The sequence below is a fragment of the Saimiri boliviensis genome, chromosome 7, assembly GCF_048565385.1.
Source record: "Saimiri boliviensis isolate mSaiBol1 chromosome 7, mSaiBol1.pri, whole genome shotgun sequence".
NCBI classification, from domain to species: domain Eukaryota; kingdom Metazoa; phylum Chordata; class Mammalia; order Primates; family Cebidae; genus Saimiri; species Saimiri boliviensis.
The window spans coordinates 65,827,820-65,842,777 of NC_133455.1; the positions used below are offsets into that span (position 1 = coordinate 65,827,820).

General features: G+C 40.4%; 1 protein-coding gene across 3 annotated transcripts in view; it reads left to right on the plus strand.

Moving 5' to 3' along the window:
• Nucleotides 1-14,958, plus strand: part of DIP2B (disco interacting protein 2 homolog B) — a 284,011-nt gene that overhangs the window by 223,558 nt on the left and 45,495 nt on the right. For all 3 annotated transcript variants that reach the window (XM_039472182.2, XM_039472183.2, XM_074402637.1), the window contains 7 exons: nucleotides 1,006-1,099; nucleotides 1,889-2,008; nucleotides 3,232-3,346; nucleotides 4,543-4,682; nucleotides 5,279-5,415; nucleotides 11,313-11,393; nucleotides 14,143-14,270. In XM_039472182.2, coding sequence (XP_039328116.2) covers nucleotides 1,006-1,099; nucleotides 1,889-2,008; nucleotides 3,232-3,346; nucleotides 4,543-4,682; nucleotides 5,279-5,415; nucleotides 11,313-11,393; nucleotides 14,143-14,270 — 815 coding nt within the window. The remainder of the gene's footprint in view (nucleotides 1-1,005; nucleotides 1,100-1,888; nucleotides 2,009-3,231; nucleotides 3,347-4,542; nucleotides 4,683-5,278; nucleotides 5,416-11,312; nucleotides 11,394-14,142; nucleotides 14,271-14,958) is intronic.

Sequence of the window (14,958 nt, forward strand, 5' to 3'; positions counted from 1 at the left end):
GGAGGTTGCGGTGAGCTGAGATCATGCTACTGCACGCCAGCCTGGGCAACAGAGAGAGACTGTCTCAAAAAAAAAAAAAAAAAGCATATGCCATACAACAGCAGTACTACATATCTGTATAGGGAAATACTTGTACAATCCCAGGGAAATGAGTAGGAATGTGCTCCTTGAAACATTTTTTTCTAATAGCAAAAAATTGTCATTAATAGGGAAAGGCCTAAATAATTGTGATACAGCCGAGCAATGGAATACTATGCCACAGTTCAAATAGAATTATGTAGCTCTCTTGTACTGCTATGTGTAGATATAACACTGAAACAATTTAAATCAAAAAAGCAAGTTACAGATATGTGTATAATATGATACCTTTTATGTTAAAAATATGCATTTTTTTGTTTTGTTTTTTTAATTTTTTTAATTTTTAAAAATGTGTATATATTTCTGTGGGAACAAATATGTATGAAAATGCATTGAAAAAACACTGGAGTCCTGTCACAGTGGCTCATGCCTGTAATCCCAGCACTTTGGGAGGCTGAGGCAGGTGGATCATCTGAGGTCAGGAGTTTGAGACCAGCCTGGCCAACATGCTGAAACCCTGTCTCTACAAAAAAACACAAAAATTAGCTGGGCTTGGTGGCATGTGCCTGTAATCCCAGCTGTTTGGGAGGCTGAGGCAGGAGGATCATTTGAGCCCGGGAGGCAGAGGTTGCAGTGAGCCAAGATCTCGCTACTGTACTCCAGGCTGCAAGACACAGTGAGACTCCATCTCAAAAGAAAAAAGATTGGAAGGATATGTATCAAATTTGTAACTGATTATCTCTGGTGAGGAGGGGAGGGAACCAGGTTGAAGGGTAGGTATTAAAGGAACGTCAATCTTATATTTAATATTTAAGATTGTTTTCAAAGAGCGTGTATTTGACTATTACTTGCTAACAAAATATCAGCTCAGTTTTAAAATACTAAGTTCATATTTTGTATTAATTACTTTTCTTCTTTGTTTTTCAGAATGTAATGAATAAGATGCACACCATCAGCGTACCCTACTCTGTCATGAAAACCTGTCCTCTCTCTTGGGTCCAAAGAGTACATGCTCACAAAGGTAGTCAACAGCAGCATCTAAGCTTTAATTATATGAGTGTTTGAATTAAGATTTCAGGGATTTCAGAGATTTTCAAATTGCCCTTGTTAGAAACATTTCTGTGCCCCTTTTCCTTAACAAATTGAGTTTAGTTACTACAGAATTAGGTACCTTGCCTGTTTCATCTCAAGAGACAAATTTTTTCCAGCCGGGCGCGGTGGCTCAAGCCTGTATTCCCAGCACTTTGGGAGGCTGAGGCGGGTGGATCACGAGGTCAAGAGATCGAGACCATCCTGGTCAACATGGTGAAACCCCGTCTCTACTAAAAATACAAAAAATTAGCTGGGCATGGTGGCACGTGCCTGTAATCCCAGCTACTCAGGAGGCTGAGGCAGGAGAATTGCCTGAGCCCAGGAGGCGGAGGTTGCGGTGAGCCAAGATCGCGCCATTGCACTCCAGCCTGGGTAACAAGAGTGAAACTCCATCTCAAAAAAAAAAAAAAAAAAAAAATTTTCCAAATGCGAGCCTTGAATTAGATTTAAGTGTCTTGGTGTTCACAGTTTCCTTGGCTGGGATACCGTGGCCTGCCTAGAGGGTCTCAGTGAACCAACAATTGCAGGTCCCGTCAGTTGTCTAAATGTGGTACTTTCTGCCTCTCAGCTATTGGCACAATCTCTTTGAAGCCTTTTTTTATTTTCTCCTAGCAAAAATCATGATTCCCCAAATTAACAAAAAAAGTCTTTATTATGGTATATTACATGTGTACCAAATTTTTCGTGTATGTTAACTTCATCCCTTTTGAATTTTTAGCCAAGGTAGCTTTAGTAAAATGTCGGGACTTGCACTGGGCTATGATGGCACATCGGGACCAAAGAGATGTGAGCTTGAGTTCCCTCCGAATGTTAATTGTGACTGATGGAGCTAACCCCTGTGAGTATTTCTGCATTGTGGGTCTGGGAATATCCTCTGTTTTGATAGATTAGGATTTTTTGCCCTCTTTTGATAGTTTTTTTTTTTTTTTTTTTTAACATCTGTACTAAGATGTAATTCACATACTGAAGCACTCACTCATTTAAGGTGTGCAATTCAGTGGTTTTGATATATTCACGAGTTGTACAACCACTATTAAAATCTAAGTTTAGAACATTTTCATCACCCAAAAATGAACTTCATACCCATTATCAGTCACTCCCCATTTTTCCCCCTGCCCCCAGCCCTAGACAACTGCTAATCTGCTGCCTGTCTCTCTAGATTTGCCTGTTGTGGACGTTTCTTATAAATGCAGTCATATAGTATGTGGTCTTTGTGACAGGCTTCTTCACTTAGCATGTTTTCAAGGTTCATCCATGTTGTAGTATCTGTCAGTACTTTTGCATTACTTGTTATTACCAAGAAATGGTCCATTGTATAGTTATACCACATTGTATTTATTTATTCATTTTTTGATGAATCTATAAGCTTTTAAGCCATTCATTCTTGCTCACTCATGTATGTCCTCTTTCTATCATGGAACTGGGTATTCCTTGGCTAAAAGGAGCAATATGAAGGTGACTTCATGTAACCAAGTGTTTGGACTTAATGTAAATTCCCCTTAGCAGCAAATTAAAGGAGTTTGGAAAAACTTTTAGAGATCTTACTGTGCTACAAACCCCCAAATCCTGATCCTTCACACAGTAGAATCAGGTAGAGTACTTTGTCATAAATGGACTTTGTCAGTAGTTACATTGGTCATCATAGTTTGAAACACAGACATGGGATTGATCTTAATAACACAGAGAAGGTGGAGCTAAGCCAATATTAAATTGCACTGGCTGTGATAGTACCTCAGGAAGAGTTGCTGAATTATAAATTGACTGCATATTGCTGGCGGTGTTACCTCTGATACTGATTTGTTAGTTTGGTAGGAGCAGCCTTATACCAAGTTGTAACTTTAAATAGTGTCAGTGACCTTTTATGGGCTGGATGAGCATTAATTTGCCCTTGAAATGTATCAAACCATCTCACAGGGACAGTAGAATATTTGTGTGGAATTAACAATATACAATGTGAGTTCTCATGAGAAATAAGTATGTCAGCTTTCTGCTCTTTACCAGTATCCCGCAGTAATGAAAATGACAATTTCAGCTTCAGGTTGATGTGTTCCAACTCCTTAGGGTCTGTGTCATCCTGTGATGCCTTCCTGAGCCTGTTCCAAAGCCATGGACTGAAGCCTGAGGCCATCTGTCCGTGTGCCACATCTGCTGAAGCCATGACTGTAGCAATCCGCAGGTAGTGTTCCGGATGTCAGATGCTCTTGATGTATGTTACAACTTGGATGAAATGTACAGTATTTACCGGGTGATGACAAAGGGTGTTAACTAATTTTCTAAGTAGTTTCAAGCATTTCATTTCTCCCACTCTTGATCAAAGTATATGCAGTAAACTGAAAATTTTAATTGATATCATTTCATATTGTGAATTAGCTATTTTTCTCTGCTGTTTTGTTCTTTGGAATCCGTAGCACCCTAGACTACAAATAGTCTGTTCCTGATTGTAGCTTAAGTATGGATAGTATATCTGTAGTATACTCAGGACCATTATATATGTAAGTATAAGAGAGAGCCAGAGAGAGAGAGAGTGTGTGTGTGTGTATGTGTGCGCATGTGCGTGTGTGTGTATAATACACATATACACATATACTTTTTTTTTTTTTTTTAAATAGGGTCTCTCTCACCCAGGGTGGAGTGATCATGGCTCACTGCAGCCTCAACCTCCTGGGCTCAAACAGTCCTCCTGCCTCAACTTCCTGAGTAGCTAGGACTACAGGTGTGCACCACCACACCTGGCTAATTTTTAAATTATTTTGTAGAGATAGGTTCTTGCTATGTTGCCCAGGCTGGTCTCAAATTACTGGCTTTGAGCAATCCTCCTTCTTTGGCCCCACAAAGTGCTAGGATTGCAGGCATGAACCACTGAGCCCGGCCCAGTTTGTAATACTTGACGATTATAATAAATGACCATGTTGCTGGTTTATGTGTTTACCATACTACACTTTTTTTAATTTAATTTTTTAGAGATGGAGTCTTGGTCTGCTACTCAGCCTGGAACACAATGGCGTGATCATAGCTCATTGTAGCCTTGACCTCCCAGGCTCAAATGGTTCTCCCACTCAACCCCTCAAGTAGCTGGGACTACTAGCATGCACCATCATACCTGGCTAATTTTTGTCTTTTTGGAGAGATGGGGTCCCACTGTGTTGCCCAGGCTGGTCTTGAACTCCTGGCCTCAAGCGATCCTCTTGCCTCAGCAGTTGCTGGGATTGCAGGTGTGAGTGACCACACCCGGCTCTAATTTGGCATATTTTTGGTAGAGAAAATGGAGAATTTTTTTGGTATTGTAGCCAGAGGAAATTTATTATCTTACGTATTTGTATTTTTCTCTTAATGTTATTTCATTCACCAAATTTGATGGGTTTTTCTTTTCAGACCTGGAGTTCCAGGAGCCCCTTTGCCAGGAAGAGCCATTCTCTCAATGAATGGATTGAGCTATGGAGTAATACGCGTCAATACTGAAGATAAAAATTCAGCACTGACGGTCCAGGATGTGGGGCATGTAATGCCTGGTGGTGAGTCATGAGGAGCACCATGGTTTTTCATAAAAATTTGACATCAGAGATAATAGAGCCTGATAAAATAAAGAATCCCAAACCGGGAATCCTTAATTTAGTACTTAACTCATTTAATTTCTCAGAGCCTCTCTAACAGTTAAGTCATTATAATTATGCCGACCTTCCAGCGGTATTGTAAGACTTATCAATTGTGAATGCTTCAGGTCCATTTCTTTACCTGGAAGGCCAAATACTGAGAGATGTTAAGGTTATTTGGTTTTCACTGTAATTGCCAAGCCATTGGGACTAGCAGAAAATTAGAGCATATTGCTTCCATGAGTGTTTGAATTTGATCTGCCTAAAGGTAACACCTCATTCATCTGACCTGTTAATTTGGGCCTTGCGTTCATCTTTAATATGTCACTGTCTATACAAGTCTTACATTTCAAATATACCTATGTAGTTTCAGGTTTATGTTTAGCATTCCTCTTTGATATTTTTACTTAATGCCACTCAGTAAAGACAAGACTTTCTTGGGTTCACAGGATGGAGTTGTTATTTTACAAAGTTTTTCTAGAATCTTTATCCCTTAACCTGTATTTTCTGTACATTAGGGATGATGTGTATTGTGAAACCAGATGGACCTCCCCAGCTCTGCAAAACAGATGAAATTGGAGAAATCTGTGTTAGCTCCAGAACTGGAGGCATGATGTACTTCGGGCTTGCTGGTGTGACAAAAAATACATTTGAGGTACATGATATTAGCATTTCCCAGGGAAAATATTTGGTGAGATGAGGATGTTATAAGGGCACATGCCCTGGTTGATGGGACAGTGTAACATGTGGTTGAGAGTGTGTACTCTGGAGCTAGACTTGCCTAAGTTCAAATTCTGACCCTGCCACTCACTGGCTGATCTTGGGTGAGTTGGTTAACCTCTCTGTGCCCCAATTTCCTTATCTTTAAATGTGAATAACAGGCCAGGCACGGTGGGTCACGCCTGTAATCCCAGCACTTTGGGCCACTAAGGCAGACAATCAAGAGGTCAGGAGATAGAGACCATCCTGGCCAACATGTGTCTCTACTAAAAATGCAAAAAAAATTAGCTAGGTTGTGGTGGCGGTGCCTGTAATCCCAGCTACTCGGGAGGCTGAGACAGAAGAATAGTTTGAACCAAGGAGTTGGAGATTGCAGTGAACCGAGATCATGCCACTGCACTCCAGCCTGGTGACAGAGCAAGACTCCACCTCAAAAAAGAAAAAAAAAAAATGTGAGTAGTAATAGTACCTATGTTATAGGATTGTTGTGAGCATTTATAAAATACTTAGAAACAGCATCTGGCACATAGGAGGTGCTGTTGTATATCTGTTAGATTTTTAAAAGGGTAAGATGGGCTGGGCATGGTAGCTTACGCCTGTAATCCTGACACCTTTGGAGGCTGAGGCAGAAGGATTGCTTGAGGCCAGGAGTTCAAGACCAGCCTGAGCAACATAGCAAGATCCTACAAAAAATGTTTAAAAATTAGCCAGACGTGGTGGTGCATGCCTGTGGTCCCAGCTCCTGAGGCAGGGGGATCCTTTGAGCCCAGGAGTTCAAGGCTGCAGTGAGCTATGATCATGCCACTGCATTACCAGCCTAGGACACAGAGCAAGACCCTATCTCAAAAACAAAAACAAAAGAAGGGTAAGAGGCCTGACGAAAATTCACTCTAGTGGACTTGCCATGGTTTGAGCTTTGTAAATTCAAATTTAATTTCAAGAGTAAACTCAAATTATGCTCAGTTACTAATTAAAAATGAAGACTGTCCTTTCACAGGAGTAAGGTTGCTCATATTATTCAATCTTTCAGTCAGACAAATATTTTTTCAGCACTTTTTATTTGTCTGACACTGTTCCAGATGCTTGGGGTATATCAAGAAACAAAACAAAGCTCCTTGTGGAGCTCATGTTCTTGTAGAGCCAGCACATTCTAGCTAGACTAGCGCATGTTTTTCCTGCAGGCACTTCTGCATGTGAAGCCAGGTTGTAATGGAAAGTTTGCCTAGTGAACCTGGAAGTTAATTGTCTACATTTCATAATTGGAATTAACCTGTCTCAAGATACATTTTACGGAGCAGAGAAATTTAACTGGTGGCCACATCCATCTTCAGACAAGACAAAGCTTATGTGAGCACTCCAAATTTTCAATTCTTTGAGCTGCTTTTTTTTCTTTTTTTTTTTTTTTTTGGGACAGAGTCTCGCTCTGTTGCCAGGCTGGAGTGCAGTAGTGCAATCCCAGCTCACTGCAACTTCCCATTTTCTGGTTTCAAGCAATTCTCCTGCCTCGGCCTCCCAAGTAGCTGGGACTACAGGTGCACACCACCACGCCTAGCTAATTTTTTGTATTTTTAGTAGAGACAGGGCATCTCCGTGTTGGTCAGACTGGCCTCGAACTCCCAACGTCAGGTCATCCACCCACCTCAGCCTCCCAAAGTGCTGGGATTACAGGTATGAGTCACTGCACCTGGCCTGAGCTGCTTTTTCTATAATGTAGACTAGTGATTCCCAGGATGGAAGGTCACAGGTATCTACTGTCCCATTTGAAAACCAGTGCATGTGATTGTGTACTAAGAGATGTAGCTTTAGAGAAAGTATCACCTCTATGATACTGTATCTATGCTCTCCATGATGTGGTGCCTGAAAAGGGCTAAGAGCTCCTGGGCTGAGACTTATCTTTGTGTTTACCCCACATAAAATAGTTTATATCATTTACTAAATGTCTTTCTCATTACTACTACTACTGTGCTCTTGGCCAGCCTTCAAAAGCTGTTTGCAATTCACCTTGCCAGGAGTGGGCATTCATAAGCTCTTCAAGCATATGTTTACTGTCAGTCTCCTGGTGTACTTTCCTAAATGATTGATATACCTCCCTCAAGTGCGTATACATTTAACTAAATTAAATCTCACTCTGTTTCTCCTGTTTTTAAGTACTTGGGTTATATGTGTTCCAGTACCTGTAATTTTTCTTTTTCTTTCTTTCTTTTTTTTTTTTTTTCTTTCCTTTTGAGACAATATCTCACTCTCTGTCACCCAGGCTGGAATAGAGTGGCTCAGTCATAGCTCATTGCAGCCTCAAGTCCTGGCCTCAGGTGATGCTTTCACCTTGGCCTCCCAAAGTGCAAGGATTACAGGCAGGCGCTGTTGCACCTGTAATTTTTCTTTTTGACTTTTCCTTACTAAAAACAAGAGCCTCAGGCAGTGTTTGAAGATACTGTTAATATTTTATTTCCTTACCTTTCCTAGGAGGCAGTTGCCTAGCCAGAATTCTCAGACTTAATACAAAACTGCTAGGTCCATAGTGATGAAGAAAATTTGAAATCTGCGGTATAAATTTAGTGATAGTGAAGTGAATAAAAATCTTACCAGAAAAGGACAAAACTAGTTATTTGTGTTTTCCAAATTAAAATCCCCAGTATTTTTCTTACTGGATTCTTATATTTAAATCCTGAAAGAGTTTACCAGTGTGGTTAACATTTCCCTAGAACAAAATATCTAGTTTTTAAAATATCTTGTGTGTGTGTGTTTTGCTGTTTGTTGTTTTGTTTTTGTTTTTGTTTTTGTTTTTTGAGGTGGAGTCTCGCTCTGTCACCCAGGCTGGAGTGCAGTGGTGGGCGATCTCGGCTCACTGCAACCTCTGATTCCCGGGTTCAAGCTGTTCTCCTGCCTCAGCCTCCTGAGTAGCTGGGATTACAGGTGCCTGCCACCATGCCCGGCTAATTTTTTTGTATTTTTAATAGAGGCAGGGTTTCACCATGTTGGCCAGCCTGGTCTTGAACTCCTGACCTCAGGTGATCCACCCACTTCAGCTTCCCAGAGTGCTGGGATTACAGGCATGAGCCACTGTGCCCAGCCAAGATCTAACATATACTAGTCAGAAAATAAAATGTTTTAAAAATAAGTTCCCAGGGAGAAAAACTTTTGTGACACATATGACAACAGAGAGTTGATTTTCTGTCACTCCCACGTGCTTGCTATTTGAAGCAAGTGAAACTCACTTCTTCATCTGTAAAACGAAAATACTAACTCTGTTTCTATACAATTAATTTGAGGATTACATGTAAAGCAAGTAAACCTGTGCCTGGTACTGATAAGCATTTAGTAAATGTTAGCTCTTGTTATAATTATTATTTTATAGAAAAAAGAAATCTTAAAAATTATCCAGGTGGGGCCAGGAGTGGTTGCTTATGCCTGTCTTCCTAGCACTTTGAGAGGCTGAGGCGGGTGGATTACCTGAGGTCAAAAGTTTGAGACCAGCCTTGCCAACATGGTGAAACCTGGTCTCTACTAAAAATACAAAACTTAGCTGAGCATGGTGGCAGGTGCCTGTAATCCCAGCTACTCAGGAGGCTGAGGCAGGAGAATTGCTAGAACCTGGGATGTGGAGGTTGCAGTGAGTCCAGATGGTGCAATTATACTCCAATCTGGGCAACAGAGCCAAAAACTCTGTCTCAAAAAAAAAAAAAAAAAAAAAAAAATATATATATATATATATATATAAAATATATATGCATGTATGTGGTTCACACCTATAGTCCCAGCAATTCCACAGTGTGAAACAGGAGGATCATATGAGCCCAGGAGTTCAAGGCTGTAGTGCACCATTATCATGCCTGTAACTAGCCACTGCACTCCAGCCTGGGCAACATAGTGAGACCTCATCTCTTAAAAAAGGTAGGGGTGGGGAGCACCTATCAGGCAGAAAAAGTAGATGAGAGACATGAATAGGCTGCTCACAAAAGAAATACAAATGGCCAGAAAACAAAGGAAAAGAAATGCAAATGTATTACTTATGAAATGCAATTAAAGCAATAAGGGATTAATGTCTGCTGTCTTGAATTTAAAAAAAAAAAATTTAAGTCTGAGTGTGGTGGCTCACTCCTGTAATCCCAACACTTTGGGAAGCCAAGGCAGGAGGATTAGGCTTGAGGTTAGGAGTTTAATACCAGCCTGGGCAACATAGTGAGACCCATCTCTACAAAAGAATTAAAAATTAGCCAGGCATGGTAATGCACATCTATAGTCCCAGCTACTTGGGAGGCTGAGGTGGGAAGATTATTTGAGCCTAGGAGTTTAAGCCTGCAGTGAGCTGTGATTGCTCTTTGCATTCCAGCCTGCGCAGGAGAGTGAGACTATATCTCATTTAAAAACAAAACAAAACAAACAAATAAAAAAACTTCTGTTGCTACCTGGAGTGCAGTGGCACAATCTCGGCTCACTGCAACCTTCGCCTCCTGGGTTCAAGCAATTCTCCTGCCTCAGCCTCCTGAGTAGCTGGGACTACAGGCACGTGCCACCATGCCCAGCTAATTTTTGTATTTTTAGTAGAGACGGGGGTTTCACCGTGTTGGCCACGATGGTCTGGATCGCTTGACCTCGTGATCTGCCCAACTCAGCGTCCCAAAGCTCTGGGATTACAGGCGTTAGCCACCGTGCCCAGCCAAAAATATATATTTTTAAAATGAATTAACAGTGGGATATATTTTTTGGTACCAGATTGGCAAAGTTTGGAAAAATGGGCAGCACGTAATATTAACTAGGACATGGGAAAAACCAGACATTCTAATATGGTATTAATGAGTGTAAATGGATACTACAGTTTTGTAGTCCAGCCAATTAAAATTGAAAAGACTCATGCCTTTTGTAGAAATACATAAATGAACACAGCAATATTCATTAAAGCAACTTTACAATAGTGAAAAATTAGAATGGCCTATCCAGTTATAATAAAAGACTGGTTCCATTCTAATAGCTACAATTTCCTGAATACTGACTCTGGGTCAGAAATGATACTTGTTTCTGCAAATCTGTTTACATTCTTTAATTTTCACTCCAAGCCTGTGAGAGGCACAGAGTATTCCATTAAATAGCTATAAAACAGGGGCTTTGAAAAGTCCAGGCACTTGCCCAAAGTGTGTTACTGGTCAGTGGCAGAGCCAGAAATTGAAATGACACCAAGGACTATGCTGTCCTGTCCCCATTACAGAGCTATTTTACAAAGTGGGCTAAATCAACAAGGGTATCCGAGATACATTTTGGGGAAAAGCAAGTTCCAAAAAGTATAATAAGATCCATTAAAAAAAAAAAAAAAAAGGGCCGGGTGCGGTGGCTCAAGCCTGTAATCCCAGCACTTTGGGAGGCTGAGGCGGGTGGATCACGAGGTCAAGAGATCGAGACCATCCTGGTCAACATGGTGAAACCCCGTCTCTACCAAAAATACAAAAAAATTAGCTGGGCATGGTGGTGCATGCCTGTAATCCCAGCTACTCAGGAGGCTGAGGCAGGAGAATTGCCTGAACCCAGGAGGTGGAGGTTGCGGTGAGCCGAGATCACGCCATTGCAATCCAGCCTGGGTAACGAGAGCGAAACTCCGTCTCAAAAAAAAAAAAAAAAAGAAAAGAAAATTCTTAGTACATTTATATATATATATATCTTCTTAAAAGTTCAGAGAGATAAACAATAAATTGTAATTATGTGTTACTGCTTAAAGGGATAGAATTACTGGATTCACTATTACATTATTTTTTCACTGAGCATGTATTTTAGTAAAACTTCTTAAAATCACGTATACTTTCTAAGAAAAAGCAAAGTTTTTCACTTCCTTTTGTCTCTTAGGTAATTCCAGTGAATTCTGCAGGCTCTCCTGTTGGGGATGTTCCATTCATACGATCAGGATTGCTGGGATTTGTAGGGCCGGTAAGTGATAGTTTCATGTTGATTTTGTTACATTTGATCCAAATATTTGGATTTTAATTCACAGAACAGAACAAATTTAGTCTGAGTGTTATAGAACCACTTAACTTATATTTAAAGCAGTTGTTGTAAGGATGTCATAAAATGAGTTAGTGTTTATCATTTCTGCTACCCAAGTTCATTTGACTCCTTTAAACTAAGACTTAATTGTTTCTTTTCTTTTCTTTTCTTTTTATGGAGACAGGGTTTCACTATGTTAGCCAGGCTGGTCTCGAACTCCTGAGCTCGTGATCCACCCGCCTCAGCCTCCCAGAATGCTGGGATTACAGGCGTGAGCCACCTCGCCTGGCCAAACTGAGACATTTTTTTAATTCCTTTTTTCCTCCCCTGAGATCAGAAGACCTGATGAGACTGTTTTTTTCTTTTCAGAACTCTTTTCACTTATTCTGTCTCTCTCTCATTTGATTAACATGTTACAATAAGTTAGAAGAGTGCTGGAAAAAGTTACCTTCAATAGCAAAGAGAAACCATAATACATAGTGTACAGGGCATTTTCATGTAAATGATTGGCACTATGTGATGTCTAATAGTAAATCTTCTGAGTGAAAATACAGTTTGGGCCAGGTGGCTCATGCCTGTAATGTCAGCACTTTGGGAGGCCAAGGTGGGCAGATCACCTGAGGTCAGGAGTTCGAGACCAGCCTGGCCAACATGGTGAAACCCCACCTCTACTAAAAATACAAAAATTAGCTGGATGTGGTGGCATGTGCCGTTTATTCCAGCTACTCAGGAGGCTGAGGAGAATCTCTTGAACCTGGGAAGTGGAGATCCCACCACTATGCTCCAGCCTGGGCAACAGAGTGAGACTTTATTTCAAAAAACAAACAAACAAAAAAACCAGTTTGCTATTCAGACATGGTATTTATAGGTACAGGGTTAGAGATAATCAGGACATGAAAAACCTGTTCTCAAAGAGCTCACAGTGAACTTGAGCCTGAGGACAGCGGAGATCTAAGTCATGGAGGGGCTTTACATGACATCATGGGAAGTAGGATTTTGTTTTGTAAGTAGCAGACAGTCATTATTCCTAGCTAAGCCCATATCCCTCCACTGATCTCTGATTACCTCCTATCCTCTCTTTCTTTTCCACTTAACATCTTCAGTCTTATAAGAGATATAATTTTATTTTATTTCTTTCTTGCCATTAATGGAGGGACAGAGTGGGTGAGGACATAGGTCTAGGAGAATCACTCTGTACACCTGTTGTCTTGACTTTTTCACTCAGCACCAGGAAATTCTCAGAGACCCAGCTCCTTTTAGCTTAGAGCTTCATGATTGAGGTCCAAGATGGAGGCCCAAGCTTCGCATCTGCATTAGAAGAAACAAGGAAAGGTGCAGTCCTCTTCTTTAAAGGAAGATTCCCTGAAGCTGCTGTGCAACACTTCCACTTATTGGTCTGAACTAGTCCCACAGCCACATCTAGCTGCAAGGGAGGCTGGAATTGCAGTCTTCATTTCAGTCACCCATGCCTAGCTAAAAAGTACCCTACTGTGAATGAAATGGAGAAATGGATATTGAAGGAGTGGCAGTGACTGTCTTATTCCTTTACCAACACCATAGCTTTTCAGGCTGTGTTGGAAGTGGCTGCTGTTTTCCTGACATATGGGATGGACCAGTAGCTTGTTGAGGATATGGGCTGTGTCTTACATGGTCCAGTCAGTATGTAGGGCACTACATTGTGCTCAGTAAATCAGTGAGTGACATTCACATGGAGATAACCACTAGGCAGGTGAATATATGTAAATGGACTAAGAAATTTAGGAATTCTGTAATGAAAAATAAAAGTTAATTTGCTGCAAATGAGCCTGGGAAGATTATTTATACATTGATGCTTTTGGGGATTCAATAGTAGTTCCTTGCTGCTCTGCTTTCTTATCAGAAAGAAAGACACCTGCAGTTTTCCTTAGACCTTTCTTTATTAGCCTATTTCTAATCTTGCCAGATGGGAACAGTATTAACCTTACCAGCCAGAAGTGGTCATTTTCCTATTTATACCGTTTTAATCTCCTAATTCTAATAGTAAATGAATTAATATTTTTCTTCCTCTGTATCCTCTGAATAGATACATAAGTAATACATAAATCATGGCTGGGAAAATAAACCATGCTTGTGTGGAATCCTAGTGGCTTTCTTATAAAGTTCCTCCCCAAAATAAATATGAGTAAATTCCCTTCTTAGGTATCGTGTGAGACCTCATTGGCTATAAGATGCCACTCTTGGGCCAGGTGCAGTGATTCGCGCCTGTAATCCCAGCACTTTGGGAGGCTGAGGCAGGTGGGTCACAAGGTCAGGAGTTCAAGACCAGCCTGGCCAACATGGTGAAACCCTGTCTCTGCTAAAAATACAAAAATTAGCTGAGCATGGTGGCGTGCACCTGTAGTCCCAGCTACTCAGGAGGCTGGGGCAGGAGAATTGCTTGAACCTGGAAGGCAGAGGTTGCAGTGCGCCAAGATCCACTGCACTACAACCTGGGCAACAGAGCAAGACTCTGTCAAAAAAAAGAGATGTCACTCTTTTCCCAACTGATTTCAGAGATATCAAGGTGTGAAATGCTTTCTCTAGAATCCATAAAATATGGCAGTTGTCTTTTTAATACTTCTTAAATGAGACTTATTTCAAGTCAGGAAGTTAAAATATGTCTGTTTTACTATTTAAATCATGGAAATCAAGGTGAATCATCATTACCTTTCAGGGTAGTTTGGTGTTCGTGGTTGGGAAAATGGATGGCTTACTGATGGTTAGTGGTCGAAGACATAATGCTGATGACATTGTTGCTACTGGATTGGCTGTAGAGTCAATAAAGACTGTCTATAGAGGAAGGTGAGTAATACAAAATTCAAACGTTAGCACCTTTTAATGGAATCTAAATAGATCTTCGCAGGGTGATTTCAGTTGTACTTTGTAGGTTCTCTTTCCAAGTGATCAGAGCGTTTTTGGTTAAACATTGCATAAGCCTGACTTTTTTTTTTTCCTTAGCCTGCCTTTTAATATATATTTCACAACATCTGATTCTTCAGCTGTAACTAAGAGGATTAAGATGCAACTATGTCCTTTACTTCAGATTTTAAGTATTACCATTTGTTGAATCCTGAGGACTGAGGAATATTCTAAAACATTGACTTCCTACATTTCTTCAATGCAAAAGTAGTGCCATTCAGACTAATTGAGATAGATGTTACTCTGTAGGCATTTACATCTAATAATTATTTATCTTGTTTCTAATTAAATATACCATTTTAATGTGGGAATTGACATAGTGCATAATGTCACATTCCATGGACAAAGTCAATTAGATATCTTTTTTCTTTGCTTATTAATGTAAGAAAAGATATTTGCTACATATTTGAGTAGTTGATAGTCTATTCAGCAATTTGCAATCATGGATATATCTTTATTAAATTTGGTATCCCTTTAGTTTAAGAAGTAAGAAAAATTAACGAAACAGTTTCTGAAATGTATAGTTTTTTTGTAGTGGTGTGGCTTCCTAGGAGATCTAAAGTCTATGGGG